We start from the raw sequence: 23382 nt of genomic DNA, 5'->3' as shown, positions 1-23382 counted from the left end.
GAAACAAACAACTTTATCAATACGCCAAAAGTTTTGGAATAATGTTCACTTGCAGAGCACCCTGCAATTTTGCTAGTCTCGTGCCGGCGTCTGTTCACAGTTAACAGTTAACTTTTTTTTTAATTGTGAAAACATTGTTTGGTACCTTGGCTTGTTACTGACCTGTGCAGTTGGTTCCATTTCCCTCATATCCATCCTTACAAGTGCATTTGTAAGATCCCAAGGTATTGTTACACTCAGCATTTACATCACAGTCGTGTTTTCCTTCAGTGCATTCGTTGGTATCTAAATCAACAAAAAACAGTTTTGTTTTCTGGTCATTCCTTTTTGTCACATGAAAGGTACCATCGAGAAAATAGAGAGTATGGTATGTTGGTTACATGTGCAGTTGGTTCCATTTCCTTGAATTCCATCTTTAAACGTGCAATTGTGAGATCTTAGGGTATTGTTACACTTAGTATTTACATTACAGTTTTGTGTTCCGATCATACACTCATCTAGATCTAGAACACGAAGAGGAAAATAATGTAAATGAGACCGTTTGTCTAACTAATCTGAAAAACTGAAGGTAACAAACGGAGTATGAATATGTCAGAACTAGTTACCTGTGCATTTGGTTCCATTTCCTTGAAATCCATCTTTACACGTGCACTTGTAAGATCCCAGGGTATTGTTACACTCAGCATTCACATCACAACCGTGTGTTCTGTTCAAACACTCATCTGTGTCTTGAGTGATGAATCCCATTCCAAGATGAACCATGAGAAGCAAAAGAGTTGTTCATATGTAAGTCCTCTTTTGTATTTTGAATAACTTATGCCATTCTGGATTATTCTTCTCGCAAGCCATGAAAGGCAAAGGCTTTTACCTTCGATGTTCTGTGATTATCAAACTATTGAGGTGTTTGCGGTTGTTTGGTATTCATCCATTTCAAATAAGTCTGCCCCATCACCTAAAAGAACTTCAATTTGAGAGAGGGGCCTGCGGAGCTTATCGCTTATGTATCATTTTTCTGCCTTACTAAAAATACAAGATTCCTTACCCTCATCACAATCATGGCCTTTAAATCCAGATCCACTAACATGGAAACAGTGATAATCTCTGTCTGTAAACCTAGCTTGGCATGTTGCGTTATTCTTGCAAGGATTTTGCGTACAAGCATTCCAAACATCTTTAAATTTAATTACATATTTAATGATTAAAATAATAATGTACCTGAACACGAGCGTCCATCGCCAGTGTATCCTTCCTTGCAGGTACAGTAATAGGAACCCACAGTGTTGGTACAGCATGCATTGACGTCACAGGCAATGTTTCCACTAATGCATTCATCATGATCTTGTTGGGGAGTGAAAAAAGAAAAAAATAAAATTTAACCAACATTAATTTAGCAAGGAAACAGTACATTGTACTAAATTGACAATCATGGCCACATAACACAAAAAGAATGTTTATATTTCTTCCAACAAAATGGACAATGCCTGCAATATTAACCCTTTAAGCCCTAAGAGTGACTGGCATCTAATTTCTCCATACCATATCAGCCCTGAATCAAACATTAAGGTCACAAGAATAAAGGAAATGATCACCAACTAAAGAAACTCTTGATTGTCAAACAAATTCTCCAGAGAACAGTATGGAGAACATGAATACTGATCTTAGGGTGTAAAGGGTTAAAGCAAGAATGTTTTTCAAACATTATAAAAATGTAGTGTGGTTAAATTCTGTCTATTTGCTTGTATTTTTTTCCTCTTGGGGATTTTTTTCCTATTTAAGATACAGCTGTAACTGCGCAATGCATTGTTTTCAGAACCGGTGCGATTTGTTTACATTTTAAAGCAACTAAGGGCGCTACCAAAAAAACGACAATTCAAACAAAAAAAGAAAGCTACAACGAGTTAAATGTGACTTACCTTCCAAATTCATATCACAGTAAACCAAAACTGCCTTCCCAGTGCCAGATGGATCCAGCCAGTAATTGTTGCTTGGTGTGTCTCTTCCTTCGCTTGCCGTTATTTCTCGGCATGAACGAGCTGGTAACTCCGGTATCGAACCCAAGGGAGCTGGTACGGGTAAAAATGTTGGAAATAAAGTATTCGTAAGCGCAGATGGAAAGGAAAAAGAGGAAAGCACGAGAGAATGAGGCTTGAGTTCCATTCACTTGAATGTCCTTCTTTGGTTGTGAAATATTTCAACGTTCTGTCAAGCACAACCCTTTAGGGAGACAGGACCCCCTCTCGCATAAACCCCTCGTTCGAGCTTCCAATTCTTCAAAGTTCTATACCTACCCTTAGCTTCTTGTTGAAACAACACAATCATTTGGTGTCAATGTTTATATATGTATCACAGCTGCTTTTTTGAAAGGAAGTTAACAAATATTTAAACTTAAAGGAAAAAAGAATAGGATGAAATTTTCTATTTTGATTGAGAAATTTATACCAACGGGCGCGTGAGACTGGAAAACACTGACTGTAAGCAACACGATTTTTATTCAAAGTGCTTGTTGAGTTCTTACCTCTTCCGTTTAAACGACGAATATAAAACCACGCTGGGTCTGAGCGGAAATTCTCGGGTCTTGCGTCCTTTGTGCGGTTGTTTAATTCACAGATCTGTTCTTTTCTGTTGAAATTATAGCTCTGGCAGGTAATTTCTCTTTCACATAAGATATCACAGATATGAGGAGCTGCCACCGCCGTCCTCTTGAAAACGAAACCTTTAAGAGCCATGCCACGAATGTTCATCTCTATCTTGCATTGATCCTCAGCGATTACAAGGTTGGTGAACGAAACACAGACCAGAAAATAATGAAATATCCACAGCATTTTTCCTGAAAAACAAAATTCAGTGAGAGGTCCGGGCCGGGTATCACTGCATCAATGAATGAACTTGTTTCTTAGGGCGGACAGTGGGTAGTTGGAACAGTGGATTATTATAATAGAAACCCCTTTCTGCATAAACTTATAAAAGAAAAACATGATCCGCCTTAGAATGACTAAAAATGAGAGAGTTTTCGAAAAAAAGTTAAACCCTGTAAAAGGAATTCGTTTAGGGTGTGATATTTTCTTTTGAATGAACTCAAATATTCGTAAACTGGTCAAAGATTCAAATCACATTAATTTTCCATCAGTTGAGTTCGATTCTCTTCAAATTCGTTGTATTCTTTCAGTGTTACTCTATTAGCTTCTGTGTGATGAATTTGAGCGACGAGTTCTTTAGTTTTGAATATCCTCACGCTTCATTTTTTTTGGAAATGTCAAAAACGATTTAGGTTAGAATTAACACGCATTAATTTTTTTTTGACGAAACTGTAGAAAAGCTGTGTCAAGTTTCGATCCAGCCGAGCTATTTCAGTCAAGTTTAAATAAGCCTCTCAACTTCTTTTTAAAATACAAAGGTCTGCCACTGATCATTTTGTCCATCTTGTGAGATCGAAAAGTCAAAAACGGTCATTGCAGAGACGTGAGTAATTACCCTAAGGTAAACCTTCGCTTTAGGCTTCTCCAAAAACTATTTCCCTAAAACTTCATCCGTTTGTATTCATCTTACCTTAAAAAATTGGGTTGCAAGATGACCAAATATTTACGAACCTCTTGCAAAATGTATTTGTTATTTGCGAGAATTCGAAGAGTTAGTATTTAGACGAAATAACTCATTATACCAATACGAGGAGAAGAGTCTTGTGCGAATTTTTCAAGCCCTAGTTAGGTTGATATAGATAACAAAAAAGTATTAAAATGCTCTAGTAAACTTCAAAATATTACTCAGATTATGAATAAGACATAACTGTAGGAAAATCTTACCTTGTCCTTCTAGAATTAGTGAAGCCAAAACGGTGAGAACGAAGCAATAGAATACAAAGAGTATGTTCCTAGAAAAACAAAGCCCGTTATAATTTTTAGCAAACAGCGACAATGAGGTTTTGGTTGCCAAAATTGAATTAGTTTCGTTGGAATGTAGTTGGTTGGTGAAACTCGATTATGCATAATTTATATTATTTGCCTTTAATCACTTGCATAGAGGAAGTTGTTATTTGAAAGTTTATTTATTTTGGAATAATTATGTCTTTTCAAGTATAACATATGTCGCAAAGCTACTTGAAGACTGTTTATCAAATGTTTTATACGCTCTCCACGTCCGCCCACCCTTGATCGAATAGTAAAGACGACCGTTTTACCAAAAAAGCTTCGATGACCCGAAACTTTTGAAACGTCAAAGAAGGATTTAAATTATTTCGTTGAGCCAGTTTTTAAGTGGTCAAGTTTCAGCAGTAGATAATTTACGCCCTAGATCACGTTGGTAAAGAACCCTTACTTAGAAGCCGAGAAACAAACCACTTATGTTGCAAATTATTCAAAACAGTTTTTTAATAACTTGCATGTGATCTCTTCAATGATGCCAAAGTAAATCTACTGAACGTGAGACTCGCCGACAGATGTTGTCTAAAAAATGTGAATACTTTCCTTATTTTACTTGCTATGATGATATCGCTTCAGGCAAATTAGTTTATTATTCTGCTTAAAACAAGGGGGTTAAAAATGTTTGGAATAGTTTCTTTTTAGTTCTGTTCTGTTTTCTTTGTTTTTTAATTTCATATTTTCTTTCTCGCGGTAAAACAAGTTTTTGTCACTCGGAACAAACAGATGAGAAGCCTATGCTATGACTTATTATAAGAATCTTTACGAAAAAAATGTAGATAATACGAGTTTTACAAAATTGGTAATTATCCAAATTCATTATACATCTTGACATCTTATCGATATTCAGCGCGCGTAGGAAGCATCAGGGTGTAAAAAGCTTCTAACATTCATGCCGTTCAGGGTGCATTAATTTGAGAACATATTAACCAGTCCGGGCCATATCCATTTCTGGATACTTGATGACGTCACCAATATGGATGTCGTAGTGGGACCTCGAGGAAACCCATTCATTACTTTAATTCGAGCCCTAGCGACTTTGTTTCCAAGGCATATCCCATGAAACCTTGCAAAAGTACAGAAGACAAGTAATCACACACAACAAGCATAGAATGGATGGCGGTCGCGTCGACAAGACAGAAAAATTCAGTTGAAAAGTCGGGTGGAGGTGCTTGTTGCGGAGGGCTCGATCAAGGAGTAACACCTCTTTAGTTGAGGTTTTCAGGTATGCAACATTTTTTTTGATTCCTAAAAAAAATCTTTTCAAAAACTAGAATAAATTTGCTTTCAATTTGTCAAAATTCCAATCGAGTGCACGAGGTTTTTGCTCGAGTGCACGGATGTTGAAAGTCTGTTAGTGTGCTAACTACCAGGCGGATTCCTTTGTTGAGATCCATCGGAGTATCGTGTAAACCATAAATTTTAACCATACTTTGTGGCCGGGCAATTTAAAGTAAAATGACAATTATTTATCGGACCTTTATAAGCCTACATTGTGAATTTCAGATCAGGCCAACGGCATGGATGAACACATTCAGTATCTGGAGACACTTTGTCGTCTTTGTGGCACAAATCTGCCGCGGACCAGGGTCAGTGCTACAAACAAAGAATCTTTCAAATCGGAGCTCTGGATGAAATTTCGAATTAATGTCGATCTCGACAGCCGAGAGATTCATCCATCCTCTATCTGCACGGGGTGCAAGCGATTTCTGTATAGAGTTCGCACAGTTTCCGATCCAGAGGAAGTTGCCACAAAGAAGGAACCACATGTGTGGAGAAGCCACACTGAGGACAATTGTCCTTGTAGGGCCAGCAAATCTAAAGGAAAAGGGCGTCCCCGTAAGATTTCCAAACAGCCCTTGGAATGGAAAGCAACAGAAACTTGTGGAAGCGAAACCGAAAGTGGCGAGGACAACGAATCAGAGGGGGAAAAAAAGTATTGTCTGGGGTTCAGTGCCGTTATGCACAACATTGTGTTGATGGAAAAAGAGGAAGCAGTTACATGTGCCAGAAAGCTGGCAGAAAACTATAATTTCATCTTCTTGGACAGAGATAACATGCTACATGAAATAAATAAGCTAAGTACTGAAGATAGACTGTTGCTTACTTCAACTATTTTTCGCTCAGAAAAGGAAAATGTGAAAACTGACATCTTGTCTTGTAATCAAACATACAAGAATCTAACTTCTATGTTAAATGTGACCCCTCATACATGGATTCAGGCCAGAAACTCAGTTTTGACATGTGCAATCAATGCCCTTAGCCACGAAAGTGCCAAGCCAGTTCATAAGGCAGTAACTGTAGATCAGCTTTATTCTATTGTGCAACCCTCTTTTGTAAGCCCATTGATGTTTGCTACAAATCTCTTGGTATACTTTGTGACACGTAGTAAACTTGCCCTTAATATCCATGGTAAGATCCACCCTGCTGGAGGAAACACCACTGTCAAAACCTGGCTAAATAACTTAACAATGGAAGTCCCTCAAGTTCCCTCTGGTGATATTCTGACAGCTATTGACAATGACCAGGTGCTTATTAGGAAGTGGACTGTGCGTAAAGATAACAGGGCACAAATCAGTGTACTAACAAGTGTCTGTGTGGCACCTGTTTATCCCAATGGAACATTGCAGTTGGATTCAAATCTTGCTCCAGGGTAAGAAACTCATTTGAAAAAATGGTCAATTAGTTATTGAATACACAAGGATTTGTTTTGTTTAATGAGCACAATCTTGGACAAGTCATTTCCTTTCCGAAATTGTTGCCAGCATATTTGAAGGTCATGTATATGTAATCAATTAAAATGTGCATACATTACCATATTAAGGTACAGTAAATTTGATAGACTATAACTTTCAGTGTTTTCCGTCTTTTATTTTTATCAAGTATTTAACAGTTATTCCTTGAGGTTAAGCATGATAGGGAGAGGTTTGTGCTATCAGCCAAAACCTGAGGCAGATAGCACAAATTATTCAGTAGTTATTGTTTTATTAGGCATAAACTTGTAAAAACAAGAGCACATACAAGAAACTAACCCTGCTAGGTCAACTTGTAAACAACTCAAAATGTAAGCTTGAAACTTTGATGTTGCAGCACATTCCACAAGTTTCCAGAATTGAGATAGCGATACCAAGTATTACTAATTTGGCTCTCTCTTTTAGAGCATGGTACAACCGCATTGAACAAGCCAAGACATGTCAAGATGAGCGGGAAAAGCTGGCAAAGGCATGTTCAGATTCAGAACCTGATCATGAAATAATCCGCCAAGAGGTAATTATACATTTGAAATTACAGGTGTACAAGAAAGGTCATCTTCTTGTAGATGTAGTTTACAATTAGGAAAACAAACACTAGGAGAAAAAAAACATTGTGCAAATTTGAGGCTTAGCCAGCAAATTATGGATTATACTATACCTGTTTTAAGGACAGGCCTACTTTTGTGAACATGTGTAAAGTTAAAAGGCAATTCTTTCAATTGACTATAACATTTTGTAATTGAATTTTTTTTGTTGTACACAGAACAAACGACTAATCCATGAGTTACTTCAGGGGTTACTTAAAGAGCAGACAAAAACTGGGGATGTGTGGCAAGATGATGTTGACATCAGAGTAGATGACATTAAAGCCAAAGAAGGAAAGCGTGTTTGTCCTGTATGTCAAACAACAATGGATAGGAACAAAAGAAAATGTGTAAATCTAGATTGCAGGGTGAGCCTGAAAGATGCTGAGAAAGAACTTCGAGGCAGTGACATCCTAGGTACTGCACTGGTTGCCCCCATCCGTCAGTACCGACAGAGAGTGAGAGAAACACAGCTGGGATTCACCATTGATCAGAATGAGGAGGCACATGTCATTGTAAAAGAAAAATTTTCTGAGTGTTATGATGAATTCCAGCATGTGCCATCAAACCATATTGATCATCCAGTCAACATTGTGACAAGTGATCCTGTATTTGTAAATCCAAATTCTCCGAATGCACTCAAGGAAGTTTTACGTAGAGTTGGCATGGCTGCAAAGGTGAGGCGGTATCATCCCGATGATCCAAATGCTCGGCAATGGCTTAATGTTACCATGGATGGTCTACCTTACCTTGTGTGCAGGAGAGTGGTCAATGATGTTTTCCTCTGTACAGAATGTGGTGAGGAGGTCATGGAGGAAAGTGTGAATGAACATTGCATTAAAGTTCATCAAGGACAGAAATGCAGTGCTGTAAAAGAGTTTGACTGGGTGGTACTTCGTATTGGAAAGCTTCATTTAGAAATGAACATGGCAAGACATTTCATTGATTTAAACTGGGATGTCTTTGTTTCTAAGCTTGCCAGTGAGCTTGGTTTTGTTTCTGATGCTGCTCAGAAATTTGTCAAAAAGGGTTCAGACCACCACAAGACAATGTCTATCCTGAAAGTTGCTCACATTGGTTTGTGGAAGGAATTACTCATTCCATACATCCGGGATAGGCTTGACAGTGGATCTGCAATGTCAGTTAATGACTACTTGTATGACTGGATGCCTAATGTTGGCTGGAAAAATGCCACTTACAGGTACATCTTTGGCATGACCTGGACGTATTTAATGGCTCTCTGGGTTTTCCGCATGGGCATCAGGAGAAATAATGCTGCCTATGTAAGAGCAGGGCAGATGACATTTGCTACTGTATTTCATAGGAATGCAGTGTCTAAGTATGCTTTGATTGACCTGTATGACAGGTAGGTAAATGGAAACTTTTCTTGATTGTTTTTTAAACTTATATATATGTACAATAATATATAACAAATATTGAAATTTTTTAGTGGTCAGCTCCTTTCATTCTTCTAAATGAAAGGCCTCCCATCTCTGAGTCAACAAGCAATTACATCCATGTACAGCTGACATGCTGACTAATTTTACACCTAACAACTGTTCATTAAGTCATTATCGTTTTTCTTTCATTATTATAGTGTAGACCGAGCTTGCTACCCAGAAGAACTGACTGTATTTGTGCAGAATACAGAGGCAGTTAGTACATCAGGGAATGAAAGCAAGGGTGAAGACATGGATGCTTGCCTTGAGGAGAAAAACAAGGAGTCAAAAGTGTGGCAGCATGGCACCATGACTGCATTGGATTGGCTGAGGATTTTCAGAAATCTTGGAAATCTTAGCAAGGTATAGTGTATGCAAACATTTGTTTGTTTCACTTTTTGGTGTATTTTGAAACAGGCACAAATGATATACATGTACTTAATTTATAGTTACTTCAACATTTAAAAGCTACTAAAGAAGGGCAAAAAATATCTTTGTAGTTCATTACCTTTTGTACATAACATTGTGAATCATTGCTAAGAGTTAGTAAAAGCATTTATCTCCAGGTTACTTGGTTTTCTTCTCTCCTAAAATCCTAAAAATTTTTAAACACGAATTTGGTCTGATTCAGAAGACCTGCTTGAAACTATCTGTGAGTAGTTTGGATTCCTCTTTAAATACCTCATTTATTTTATTTATATTTAGGTGAGAAATTGGCTTTTCTCCCTGCTTGGATTGCATAATCCCAAGGATGAAGCATTGGACTCAAGAAGAAAGCATGATTTTGTAGATGAAGTGCTAGCATGGCGCATAAAGCTACGAAAAGAGAAGTAAATGACACAATACATTTTAGTATAAGCTATTCACCTCCAGTATGTAATAGTAGTGGTGTAAATTAAAGAGCAATTCTCAATGCAATAGTTGGTTCAATAAGTTTATTTCACTGCTTTTCCTTCAAAGGTATTTGCAAGGAGGGTTGTCAAATGTTGTAACATCCTTGGAAGGCCCTGAACTGGACAGTGATTTGAAAAATTATGAGGAAATTCTTAGAAGGAACAGAAGCAACTTGCTTCATACACACTTCATTGATGGCAAAAAAAGAGCAGATACCCAGTTGCAAGTGCTATATGTAACTACAGAAGACAGAGCTTTGGCAGAAGACATAAGGAATGCATCCAAAGATGAAATCTTAAGGAGAATAGCTGAAAAGCTTCTGCTGCTCACTGATGAGGAGACAAGGGAGCCTCTGTCAAGCAGATTTGGAGCTATCAAAGCACAGCCCAGCAAAGTTAAAAAGGAAACTCTTGTTTTGTTGTACAATGAGATTGTGGAAGAGCTACAGAACCAAGAGACACAGGAAGAGGTGTGTATCCTTGACACCATTGAGGAAGATAGAGAAGCTGATTGCAGCACGAACTGATTTATTTCTATGTCAGTTAATGTTAGTTGAGATTTACGTGTAGGTCTGGTACAATTTCATATTTATTTTATTGTACCCCATGAAACCCTGGGTAAGATTGTTTGTAAGGTGAATTTCAATGCCCAAGCTCTGCCACTGATTTTACAGTGGTAAGTCAACAGTGCACTGATTTGAATAATAAGGATTTGGTAAGATTGTTCCTTTTCACATAACTGTAGATGACTCAAAATCTAACTGGCTAGGTAATGTAGCAGTTTTCAGTTTTTTACAGTGTTAAATTAGAAACTCTGCGAGCTGGCAATTTCAGGAAACCCAGTATTTGTGAGAGTATGAGACATGAGAAAACATTTTAAGGGTTGGTTTCATGTAGAAAAGGAGAAAACAAAGAACAAAATTTTACTTGTGCTTTTCTTGTGCTACCATCTATATGCATATAATGTACAAACAGTACATGGCTGTATTTCATGCAAATAGGTTTAAATATACATCCTGTAAGAGGTGTAATTTTAAATGTCAAGAATTAAGGAAAGCATAAAAAAATACTTAGTAGGCTCAGATGTAAATAATAATTATATTAAATGTAAATCGTGTACAAAAGACATTTCATGTGCTCAGTATTATTTTCAATATTTTGTGGTGTGGTATTTATAATATAATATAATAATTCTGACCTAATTAAATTGATTGATTTTATTGACTTGATTATTAAAAACAGGAACCTTTCTTATAAAGTCTTCAACATCACGTGTGGCATGAATTCCAGGGGTTTATCCTGGGGCTCGGGTTGGAGAATACATTGCAACCCCTATGTTTATAAAACAAGAAAGAAAAATGCTACAGTTGAAAGTTCAATATACATGTGCATCACCTATCCCCAAACGTCCACCCTTAATGTTATTAACAGTTTGTGACAGTGTTTTCATCGGAGACAAAGGTGATTTTGCTTTGTAACTGGATTGGGGGCACATCGCTTCTCTCCTTGTCATTTAGATGCGGTTTTGGCTTGTTTAGAATTAACTCCTGAACTGGAACGGGTACCACAGCTTCTGAAGATCTATACGACAACCGTCTTCTAGATTGGGTATTGTTTTCAATGTCCCTAGTTTCATGCCCCAGTACTTTAGCCAGCCTTGGATCTAGACTGACACCCTCTGGTGTTTTGTCTAGTGGTTCAACGCTGGGGATTTCTGAGTTCCTGGGATCCGCCATAGTTACGCCATCATAATTGTGGTCTGCTTGTGTAGGGCGAAGTAGACCCTTATTGTAAGTATCCAGAATAGCGTCCGAACCACATACAAATCGTTGTCCGTTGTGTTGGTCAATTATCATGAGTACTTCTGCTTTTGTCATGGTGTGAAGCTTCAAGCCTTTGCTGAACAGCGTGGATTTCCGCTTGTACAATGTACACGACCTTGCGTGGGATTTTTCCACATAAGCGATTTTTTCTTTCGTCCGACGTGACATTTTTTTGCCTACTGCCCAATTCTGTGAGGGCTCTCTGAAAAAAATAAGGCATCTCACTCCTTACAAACGAATGAATGTAAAAATGCGCGGGAAACGAAAATCAAAGGCGCCAAAGAAAAATTTAGAAGTGAAATTACAGTACTTACTTCAATGCATTATTCACCTCGTTAGACGGACCATCGTTGTTCATATTGCACTTAAGCCAAGGCGGATGCACACTAAAAAATAATTCCAGGAAATCACGGATCTTACACATAAACGTGGTTATCCAGCGAGTAAGTTCTCCTTCTGGCAAACAAAGAGGTATTTGTTCACTGGGCTCTCACATCTTCAGGTATCGCATCCGGGAAATGTGCAATAAGAGCGGCATGAAGATGAAAATAAAAAATCACATTGGTGGAAAGCCTTGCTGAAGTGTCTCTTCTGACAGCGTTCCGGAAACAAAGGTGTTAGTTTAACTACACGAACTGATGAGAGTGAAATTTACGTCTACAACCACGAGGGACTTATCTGTAATTGCGAAACTCGTTTAAAAATACCGCACGTGCTTTCACATTTTGTAGTGATGGACCTATACAAAATTTCTATACAGGGTGTTCAAATCAAAGGGTAAGTGTCAACCATATATTATTGCTGACTAATAGCTATAGGACCGATTTTGTAGTGTTCTGAGACCTAGATTCTCCCGCGAATCGATCGATATCTATGATTCTCTTGCATTTAATTCCATCATGGATATTCGTCTTAAAATAGATTGTGACTACTTGCTTTTATTTTATCCCACTTATGTGTTTGTTGGCGTTTATTTTCCAGGTATCATCATTTCAAGATCAAAGCTCCACGTGGAACACCGCTTGTTGTTCAAACTGAAGACAACAACAAGTATGACCCGCATGCACTGGCTTGTCTTCTTCCACGAGAAATGGAACGCATTCCAGAGGCTCTACGAGAAGTCCAGATTTTCAGCAAATCGCAGAGGAAGAAATACACCTTAGAAGATGTCAAAGGGCAGCAGATCGGCAGGATTCAGTACTTCCTAAACGTACAGCTGCATGGTTTGCTCCGATGTGGCAAAATAACCAGGATTGAAGGGTAAGTTACTGTTTTCTTGCCTTACTGTTACTTTTTTGTAAAGGCTTGATGGACTGAAATTGATACATGTCTATTTAAAAAATCGGAGAGAAGCAAGATAGTGTCTTTCCTCGATCTATACTGGAGACAAATGAAATTGTCCCGATTCCGCGATCTCACACCTTTCTCGTCCCTATTGTTATCAGTGCGCGTTATTTGGTTCAGCCTTATTAATTTGGTTTTCTTGTAACCCAAAATAGGGAAATCAACGGAGAACCGACGATAACATCGAGGCCAAGCTCTACCCAGAAGTTCTCCAGATACAAACAGGCTGGCGGAGGAGCTTTTATTCCCGCGACGCTCTTGGTGGAAGGACCACAGCGTTACAAAGAATTTGTGCTGGAAAGAATCCGCTGTACTCTACCAGAATGCGAGAATGTCCAAGACATGCATGTTGAATGTTTGAAATAAATGAATATGTTTAATGTTATCTTACGTCCAGTCTTTATTAGCGAATTTTGTTTCGGCTTACTACCGCATTACAACATGGCCGCCACAAAAAAAAATAATCACCTTCTTCTCTTTTCCAGTACCTCTCGGCCAAATTTGCTTTGTTTTGGTTTTGATCTCACCCAATCACAAAGCTCGAAACCGATATCCAGAAATGGATATGGCCCGGACTGTTAACAATTAATATTATGACTATTTTTAAGTGATTAAAACCAGAAATACACGAACCTTCTGATTTAGATTTTGTAAAATTTTAACAAAGTTTAAGATCAGCTTTAGAGCCAATCTGTGGCAAAGAGTCATGTTTTATTACATATAACATGTTTCGGCGAAAATTCGAAAAAAATGCTGTTTTTTTTTTTAATCTTTATGTGCCCCATGAGAATTAATTTTTTATGACGAAACTGTAGAAAAGCTGTGTCAAGTTTTGTTTCGATCCAGCCGAGCTATTTCAATCAAGTTCAAATAAGCCTCTCAACTTCTTTTTAAGATAAAAGGTTCTGCCACTGGTCATCTTATCCATCTTGTGGGATTGAAAAGTCGAAAACGTTCATGAACAGATTGCAGAGACGTGAGTAATTACCCTGAGGTAAACTTTCGCTTTAGGCATCTCCAAAAATTATTTCCCTAAAATTTCATTGTTTTTATTCATCTTATTTAAAAAAATTGGGTTGCAAGATGACCAAATATTCACGAACCTCTTGTAAAATGTATTCGTTATCCAATACTATTGCAAGAAGAGTAAGTATTTAGACGAAATAACTCATCATACCAATACGAGGAGAAGAGTCTTGTGCGAATATTTCAAGGCCTAGTCAGGTTAATAAAGATAACAGAAAAGTATTAAAATGCTCTAGTAGACTTCAAAATGTTACTCTGGCTATGAATAAGACATAACTATAGGAAAATCTTACCTTGTCCTTCTGGTATTAGTGGAGGCAAAACGGTGAGAACGAAGCTAGCATTAGAATACAAAGAGTATGTAAAAAACAAAGCCCGTTATAATTTTAGCAAACAGCTACAGTGAGTTTTTGATTGCCAAAACGTAATTACTTTCTGTTGAATGTAGTTGGTTGATGAAAATCGCTTGTACATAATTCCTATTAATGGCCTTTAATCAGAAAGTTTTTTATTTAAGAGTTATCCTATTCTGGCTTAGTAATGTCTGTACGATTGTAACATATGGCTGTTTATCAAATGTTTATATGCTCTCCTCGTCCGCCTACACCTGATCGAATGGTAAAGACGACCGTTTTACCAAAAAAAAATCGATGACCTGAAATTTTTGGAACATTTAGGAAGGATTTAAATTATTTCGTGAGGCTAGTTGTTAGTGGTCAATTTTCAGCAGTAGATTACTTACGCCCTAACCCCTCCACCCCTCCCCCCCTTCCCCGCCGCCTCTAATTCAGACGCTATGAGTTTGTTAGGGAAGATTGACGGGGCCAAGGTGATGAAAAGCCCCATCTGTGCTTCACTTCTCGTCTTTTCAAAGAACTTTTTAGCGAAGTTGAATTTTTTATTGCGAAACAATGATCCCTTCCTTTCTGCAGGAAATTGTCACCATAGGAACCGACTCGTTTCAGTTGTGTTCAAATTGTGCAACCGAATAATTAGCCCCAGCAACTTGACAAGTTTTTATATAACCACACACGACAAAATCCACCAACATTATAGTATATTTTGACTTCGGCTTGAAAGTGTTCAAGCCCCAAATTACCCTTTTTTTGGGGATCTGAAAGGGCTTTGGTACAGTTTTATGGAAAAAGGGTCAAGATTTTATTCTCACACTTATTCAAATATTCACTTCAATAATAATCACTGAACTATAAACATGAGTCAGAGGTGGCAAGAAGCTTAATTCTACAGTTTTACGACTTGAGAGATAATGGTTGCTTGACGTCTTTTCCCGAATCTTCGCTCAACAATCTTTTTTTTGAAGATCAAAAATTCCATCTCATACGCGGGACAAAGCTTTTAAGGAATGACATGAGTCGAAAAAATTATATCGTTTAGTTTGGTTTTATTCCTAAAGACGCCAACTAGTAAGATTTTAGGGAAAATGAGGAAACAGCCATGTCCCTGAAATTTCGTCAGCACATATGAGTCATCAGAGTCTGCAAGACCCTCAACCTTCGCAAGCGTTTCTGAAAATTTCACTTAATTTCCTAGACACATCCCAAATTTCCTTCCACTATTGAGAATGTTGTGGAGAGTCAATAGAGACGCAAACTGCCCCTTATATCTGCAATTCGCTATAAATTAGGCTTGTGTTCAAGGCCATTCAACAGCCATGTGAGTCGTACGTGAATCTTCCATCTTTAACCAAGGGAGGCAACGTTGAGAAGGTTGAGAAAGTAAGGCAGGAGAAGAGACTGCAGGGATAAAGAAGCAAAAAAACCAAAAGCGAAAAAACGAAGGTCGGGAAATTGATTTTGTGAAGTTGAGGATTCTCGCAGTTTCGGTGAAATATATTTCCAGGTTCTTTCCCCAAATAACTTTGTTCTCTATTAGTGTTAATTTATAACTTAAGTGCAACTAAGTAAAGTGCCATTACTGACATTTAGGAGTCAAAAGGAGGAGAAACAAAGATACTGGGTTTAACTGGTAAAATGAAAATTAAAAATTGCTTTTTTTTTGAGCTGATAATGAAAAAGAAATTGATTACATGATTAACTCTTACAGTCAATTGAAGACCGTTCCTATAATGTAACACGTGAAATCTGAAGAACTGACTTCACAATAGTTTCTCTTTGAAATACTAGCTAGTCCTAATTCCTTGCATGATATTTAACGACTAATTTTAAATTGATGATACAACCAAGATACAACTAAGTTCGTGATCGTCACCTAGTCGATCTAATTTACAGTTCCAAGCTATTGAAGAATTCTGTTCCAATGTGGGCCCTGATCTGTGGTCAGACTGAGAACCTTTTTGGTCACAAACTCTGTTATAACACCAATTATTCCATAACTTCGCCCGGCAGGCGTATCAGTATTCCCAGTCCAATAAATGGACATGGTTTTGAAACAGAACACCTAAGCATGACATAATATTTGATTCCTTTCCTTACTTTTGCTTCCACGTATTTATAGAAACAAGACCGAATCATTGATGAGCTTTATCAATAAAACCACAAAGCTTTCAAATTTCCATGACACTAAAGCAGGTAATTAGAGAGTAACTAAGGGGGACTGTGCTTTTAATGTTTTTAATAATGGTTTTGTTTTTTGTTTTCAGCTCGGCCTTTCATATGCAGTGGGGGTTGTGCCCTCGCCACTATATTTCGGTCTTCTCTTTCTTTACTATCCGGATCTTTCCAACCTAAGGTGTTATTGAAAGCTTTGAGACAGTGAATTAAGAGTATTATCTTAAAACTGAATAAAGCCAAAATATTTATAAAAAGAGGATTCTGTTGATAATCAACAAATGAAGCCATACAAATGCTAGATAAAATACAAGTTTTTTTGAATAATTTGTAACCAGCGCCCATGGCAGTAAAACTGCAATTTGTCGGCCCAAAGAGCGACCGGAAAAACAAAGATACTGGGTCTAATTGATCGTATTAAAATTGAAAATCGATTTTGGTTTTGACTTAATTAAGAAAAACGAATAGATAAACCATCGCAGTCAGTCGGCCCAAAGAGCGGCCGGAAAAATAATACTGGGTCTAACTGATCGTATTAAAATTGAAAATCGAGTTTGGTTTTGAGTTGATAATGAAAAAACGAATGGATAAACCATCGCAGTCAGTTGAAAATCATTCTTAATTATATGTAATGATTGAAGTACAGAAAAATGTGAAAGAATGTCTTCCCAACACTTTCTCTACGAAGTACTTACTGATCCTAATACCCTGCATGTTATTTATTAACTAGTTATCAATTAATGCAAAATAAAGTTAACTAAACTTGAAGGTTAAACAAAAGATTATTCAACTCTATAGTTTAAAGACTAGCAACAGTCAGCCTTCAAAACAGAATAAGCCTTACACGTTAGAGAAAGTGCTGCCAAGGGCACGTCACTAAAGAAACGTGATGATCACTCTACCATGTCCATACCTATTAAAACAACATTCATTCTGCTGATTTGTCCCATTGTTAAAAGATCCACCCCCCCCCCCCTACAGGAAAACTCTTCATTAGCTCCACCATTTCCTCCAGAGTAACCTCCACCTCCTCCAGCTCCACGGTTCCAATGTAAACCACCGCCACCTCCGAAACCACCCCTAGCATGTTGTTTATTAGTATAGAAGCCGCCGCCACCGTAACCGCCACCTACAATTAAAGAAAAGTGAGCAACAGTTCTCTTATAAATGGCTTCTATTTGATTAGTTACTTAACAGCGTTTAAACGACGATTCGCAATATTATCAATAAAGTGCACATCTCAATTTTTGGAAGTTTATTTAAAAATATTATTGGGTAGTCAATTTCTAGAAATAGAGAAACTTATCAAGAAAAGAGAAATGTAAATGAAGTGATGCGTATGCATATTGACGGATCGGTGGTCAGCAGTAAATAAATATATATGATTTTTAAAAACTGAACTGTGAACTCAGTTGAACCTAAGATATACTTAGAAGTGCCTCCGAGAAAAGAAAAACTTCAAAGTTAGAATTAGTAATTTCAATAATTAAGTGCTAATAAATCTTGCTGTCATCTTCCCGTCCTGATAGATTGAACACACTGACTGTTTTTTTTCTTCTTTCTCCGCTTACCTTGAGAAAGACCTCCATGTCCGTTGCTTCCTCCTGACCCCAATGGCGAGTTGTTCCCTGCATTCCCTGTTGTGTTTATGGACGCATCACATCCTGGATGTTGTTCTGACATCTTTGTAATTCCTCCTCCTCCTCCAGCTATGATCAAGGGAATGTCGTTTTCCCCCACTACAAATGTACCTCCACCACCTCCAGCAGTCTTAGGGTTGAAAGGCCTTCTTCTCCCTTTTTGACCAACAAGTACACGGATTATCTCATCTTTGGTCAAAATAAAGTTTCCAATCATTCGTGCTCCTCTTCCTCCGTTCTTGATGACACTGTCCTCACCGTACCCCCCTGAGGCTCCTATTGCTTCTATTCTGTATTCACCAGTGCGTGGCACAGTCCACCGTTGAATACCGCTGAACAATTTTACTTGTCCTTCATGGTCTTGATCTTTGTAATGACTACCAATCGAGTCTGGACCCGTTGATCCAGTCTTACCAAGATTTGTAAACACAGCTGTAAATCCTGCAAAAAAACACACAATAAAAGTAATGTTGTACAATACAATACAATATTTATTTTGCCACATACGACATTTACAGATGGAAAAAAAAAATGAAGAAAATTGATGACAGAAAATAAATGGCGAGAAAACCTGAAAGAAACCACGAGGCTGATAACAAGTCAGGCTTTCTCACTTAAAATAACTAATCTTATATTAGAATTACAATATGGACTTATGGTAATTAACTTTGACCGCGCACACGTACACACACACACACACACACACACGCACACACATATTAAGTAAGTTAGTTAAGAATTACTACCTTACAGAAGTTAATACCTAGAGAGAAGAAATTCCTTAAGCTTTCTTTTAAAAGAAGCGGAGGAGGGAGAACTAGTTATGTCAGAATTTAGCGAATTATAAAAGTTTGGACCTTGAAAGTAAATTGAAAACTTCCTGGTGTTCGTTCTGCACAGTGGCAAACGGAAGGACTGAGCATTCCTAGTATTATAATTGTGGATTTGACTATTCAGTAAAAAAAAGTTATTGAATTTGGAAGGGAGTGTAGAGTTCTCGAATGAAAACATAAAAGTACCTAATTGAAACGAATGGATATCATGAAATTTTAAGAGTTTAAGTTCCTTAAAAATAGGGCAGTATGGGCAATGTATGAAGAATTGCTTACTATTCTTAACGCACGTTTCTGTAAGGTTACAATTCTTTGAACGTTTGACTTATAGGTACCAGCCCAAGCTAAATTGCAATAATACAAATATGGAAGGATCAAAGAATTGTATAAAGTACGAAGGGAGTGAGTAGAGAGAAAAAACCTAGATTTATGAATAATACCTATAGATTTGGATAATTTATTTGTTGTTAAGGATATATGCGATTTCCAGGTCAAATTGTCATCTAATAAAACACCCAAAAACATGGTCTCAGAAACACGAAGAATAGGCTGCTCATTTATGAAAACTTGAAATTCAAAGGATTGCTTCTTTTGCCAAGGCTTGAATACCATACAATTAGTCTTGGCTAAATTCAAGGAGAGCCGGTTTGCTGCAAACCAGGTTGACAATTTGTTTAATTCTCTATTTAATGTGTTAATTAGGTAAACAGGATTATTATGGGAGATAAATAAGTTTGTATCATCAGCAAACAAGATTGCATCAAGCAGGGAAGCATTGTTCAAATCATTAACATACAGGATAAAAATAAGGGACCAAGAATAGAACCTTGAGGCACCCCACAGGGAATCCCCTGTGGGGCAGATCTAACGTTATTAAATTCGACAAATTGTCTCCTCTCAGAAAAATAACTTTTGACCCATTCTAGTGCCAGACCACGGATCCCATAATGATTGAGTTTGTCAAAAAGAATGTCGTGATTTACCGTATCGAATGCTTTCGAAAGATCTAGGAATACTCCAATGGCATGTTCTTTTCTATCAAATGCAGAAGAAATTTTGTCACACAAATCGATAAGCGCAAGGCTAGGAGAGAGATTTTTTCTAAAGCCATATTGATTATCACATAAGACATCGGAGTCATTGAGATAATTTATAATACGGTTGTAAATTTTTCGTTCCAAAAACTTTGAAAAGCACGGTAGAACAGAAATAGGTCTGTAGTTGCTGAAGAGAGCTTTGTCACCTGATTTAAAAATAGGTATGACACGAGCAATTTTCAATTCATCCGTAACGATACCATGAGTAATGGAGAGATTTACAATGTGTGTTAATGGAGAGGAAACGCTGCATATAGATCGCTTTACGATAGACATAGGGATATTGTCATACCCAGCCGATTTTCCCGCCGTAAGTAAGAGACTGTCGAAATTTTCGTTGCCATTTCCAATGGTGCCGTTTCTGAGGAAAGGTTCTTACAGCTACGTATATTATTGAATTACCGGGAAAAAAAATGGAATAGAAACGTCAGTCACTTGAAGTGTTTGAACTAGTCGTACTATGTATTTTCCGACGCTTGCTCACGACTGTATTTTTAGAGAGTAGAAATCCTTGATATTCGGGCATTGACTTACTTCACTGTATATGAGGATAACATTCGACAATATGATTTGACTGCCGACCTGAATCAAAATGGTGTCAGGTAAGTAGCGACATGGTACTTTCATAAACTATTCGGTTGAGCCACCACGAGGTTTTGTCATTGGGAAATCTGAAAATCTCAAGAGAAGACAAATTGAGCTAACAAGCCAACTGGGAGCTGGTCAAATCCCGTACGGGCCTGGAATTTTTTTCAGGTCCTATTTACAACTACTCGTTTCAGTAGTGTTCTTAGCTGCGAGGATCTCCTAGTTTCATCTTTCCACCGCAGTGCAAATATGTGAATTGTCATATATCTAAAATCTTTAAGTTTTCCGGGATTGAATTAGTTTTGCCTTACTTCACCCTGTTATTGGTCTAAAAAACTCAACTCGTAGCAGCTCGATTTTGATTGAGATGACACACAGCAAACAATATCCAAGCGCTCGCTTTTGAACAGGAAATTAAATATTATCTGGCATAAATTGCTCGTTACAAGAGGTACCGCTCATCGTAATTGTCATGCAGGCCTTACCTTGTACACAGCCATACAGTTCTACCCTCATTGATATCCAGTCCTGCCACTCTACTGGTTTAAAACGAATGTAACGCGCTGTGATTGGTGGGTTAAGGTCGTGATAAACCACTGTATTCTGATCAGTGTTTCCAGCAAAAACCTTTGAATTAACAACGTAAGAGTTTTTTCATTAAATCTTTGATAAGAATTAATTTTATGAATACCAGTTATTACGATGTGAAAACAGTCCCACAACTCATTTATACACCACTCCTATAATCGTTCCTCTCGGGGGGCTCAATGTTATACAATTATTATTGGCGGTGCGTTTGCAAAACCCCTGCCAATGATAATCCAGAAATACTTCTTTTCCTGTTCAAACGGGAATCAATTTACAAGAAATCAATTTTACCTTCGTTGTGTTTTGTTCTAGGACTGTAAAATTGTAAAACCTTTCTGTATCGTTGCCGTATTGTAGACTGTACTTTGTAACCCACTCCCCCTGGTGTCCATTACTTCCTTGTGTTGCCACACGTGTCACTTGAGTGTGCAGAATAACCAGATCAACTTGGAGCCATTGATCCGTACCGTTACTTTCAGCCGCCCAAGATCCCGCTCCGTCAGGATTTACAAAATGAAGTCTGCTCTGAGTGGCGGAGTGTTTAGAATCTCTCTCTGAAGAGGCGCTTAACTGTCCATCAGAGATTTCACCGCTTTGCATGCCGAGAAATCTTCCACATTCTGTTTACGAAAGGTGAGCGGGCGTTTTACAAATATAACTTATGTACGGCAGCGAAATAAAAGTAGCTCTGAGATCATGAAGCAATTAATCAAGCGTAGTTTACACTGGGCTAAAAAAAAAAAATGTCGTTAACATAATCACAGAAACTTCCAACGAAATGAAGAACCTTAAAGAGCTCCTATAATTAGATCAACTGTGACGCAAACAATAATTATCAGCTTTAGAGGAAAGCTATTTTCTTACCTTTCACGCATCCATACAGTTCCACTCTCATTGATATCTCGTCATTCCACTCCACGGGTAGAAAACGTATGTACCTTGCTGTGATTGGTGCGTTCAGGTCATGATAAATAACACTGTTCTTGTCTGTGTTTCCGTCAAATTCCTGCTTTATAAAAGATGTGAAATAAATGTTGCGTGTTTTCATATAAATTGCTTGGTACGTGCCCGCATAAGAACATAAGAATTTTTCAAAATAAAATCTATATCATTATATTATGCAATGTTTTGCGTTAGGTAAACCGTGAAATATCTCAAGAGCGATTTCATTCATTAAATTCATCCCATTCCAACGTACGGTAAAATAAGACGAACTTTATTTACAAATATCCATCTGAGGTTGATCAAAAACTGGATCAGGATGAAATTTGTACCCGTGCAAAGAAAATGGTAAATGTAAGAAATTTCATACATCGTAACAATCTTCTTTAACAACTCTCGACTCGTGCATCGTAACAAATCGAGAAACGAATCCCTGATTGCAAAGAAGACTGTTTGTCCTAACAAACTACTCAAAGAACACTTCGGGGAAGTTTGAGTAAAGGAATGAACTTGGCTTTGTGTACAATGAGCAGCTTATGTTTTAGAACCCTTCCACGCCTCTGATCAGTTTTACCTTTGATATGGTTTGTCCTTGTTCCGTGTAGTTTTGAAATCTCACTCCATAGTTGCTGTATTGTAGCTTGTACTTCTTCACCCATTTGTTATGTTGATGGGATCCCTGTGTTGCTACTCGTGTTACTTCAGTGTTTTGAGCTCTGAGATCGAGCTGAAGCCACGGATTAGAATCCACATTATTAGCTATCCAAGTCATCCTTGTGTGATGTAACCTTACAATTTTCGCGTTATTCCAGTGTTTTTGGGACGAGAAAGTTATCTGCTCATCGGTGATTGCATCACTTTCCATACCAAGTGTTCCTTGACAACGTAAATCTATTTTAAAGCAAAAGGAAATCTAAAATTACCAAATGAAAAAAGAGAGTTGCAACACCTTAATATACCTGAAATTGCTCACACGCTATTGGTAGATATTTTCCATTTTACATAATCTGAGTACATTTTGGCTTCTGCCCACATCAGGTGTAGTTTTTTAATGACAAAATATCTCCTTAATGCTGTTTACATGTTTGTGAGTAAACGTTGTTGCGAAGAGCTTGGTGTATAATCTTCCCTTTTAACAGATCAAGTGCATCAGATCTCTTCATTGATGTTATCAAGCATTTTCTCACATAAAACTTTGAAAGCCCACAATATATAGAAACCTCGTTTTAATTATTTATTCAACCAGTCGTTGGATTAAGTGATGACATTCATCCTTCATCCGAATTGAGTTGATAAGAACCCAAAAAGGACGACCGTTTTTAAAGCGGTGTCATAATATCGTTCACTCATGATGAACAATTAGATATTAGTTTAAATGTAGTACGAAAAC

At 37.6% G+C, this 23382-nt stretch overlaps 4 protein-coding genes across 6 annotated transcripts in view; 1 reads left to right on the top strand and 3 right to left on the bottom strand.

Moving 5' to 3' along the window:
• Positions 1–23382, bottom strand: part of LOC149039428 (uncharacterized) — a 59129-nt gene that overhangs the window by 9538 nt on the left and 26209 nt on the right. Inside the window, exons 6-7 of the mRNA XM_089185802.1 lie at positions 21342–21670; positions 20948–21089 (exon numbers count right to left, since the gene is read on the bottom strand). Of these exons, the coding sequence (XP_089041928.1) occupies positions 20948–21089; positions 21342–21670 (471 nt within the window). The remainder of the gene's footprint in view (positions 1–20947; positions 21090–21341; positions 21671–23382) is intronic.
• On the bottom strand, positions 860–3872 carry LOC149039432 (uncharacterized). Its single transcript, XM_089185615.1, has 4 exons — positions 3801–3872; positions 2516–2827; positions 1914–2063; positions 860–1338 (listed from the first exon to the last, which is right to left on the bottom strand). Exons 2-4 carry the CDS (start codon positions 2820–2822, stop codon positions 1199–1201), a joined length of 597 nt encoding a protein of 198 aa, XP_089041741.1. The 5' UTR covers positions 2823–2827; positions 3801–3872; the 3' UTR covers positions 860–1198.
• LOC149039431 (uncharacterized) lies at positions 4848–13135 on the top strand. Of its 3 annotated transcripts, XR_016180603.1 has the most exons (9): positions 4848–5139; positions 5421–6567; positions 7073–7181; positions 7431–8617; positions 8849–9053; positions 9396–9520; positions 9651–10053; positions 12388–12666; positions 12906–13135. XR_016180603.1 is itself a non-coding variant. In XM_089185527.1 (8 exons), the coding sequence occupies exons 2-8, from the start codon at positions 5435–5437 to the stop codon at positions 12442–12444; spliced, it is 3219 nt and encodes a 1072-aa protein (XP_089041653.1). In that variant the 5' UTR covers positions 4848–5139; positions 5421–5434; the 3' UTR covers positions 12445–13135. The 3 variants fall into 3 exon arrangements, 2 of the variants coding, with proteins under 2 accessions (XP_089041653.1, XP_089041654.1); XM_089185527.1 differs by having other exon boundaries at positions 12388–13135; XM_089185528.1 differs by lacking the exons at positions 9651–10053; positions 12388–12666; positions 12906–13135 and having other exon boundaries at positions 8849–9060; positions 9396–9606.
• Positions 15430–20218, bottom strand: LOC149039430 (uncharacterized). Its single transcript, XM_089184068.1, has 4 exons — positions 20167–20218; positions 17876–18385; positions 17284–17433; positions 15430–15530 (listed from the first exon to the last, which is right to left on the bottom strand). Exons 1-4 carry the CDS (start codon positions 20216–20218, stop codon positions 15430–15432), a joined length of 813 nt encoding a protein of 270 aa, XP_089040194.1.

Source organism: Pocillopora damicornis, chromosome 10 (assembly GCF_964200805.1).
Source record: "Pocillopora damicornis chromosome 10, jaPocDami1.2, whole genome shotgun sequence".
Classification (NCBI taxonomy): domain Eukaryota; kingdom Metazoa; phylum Cnidaria; class Anthozoa; order Scleractinia; family Pocilloporidae; genus Pocillopora; species Pocillopora damicornis.
Note: the sequence above shows the minus strand (reverse complement) of the source record. Positions and strands in the feature narration are given on the sequence as shown.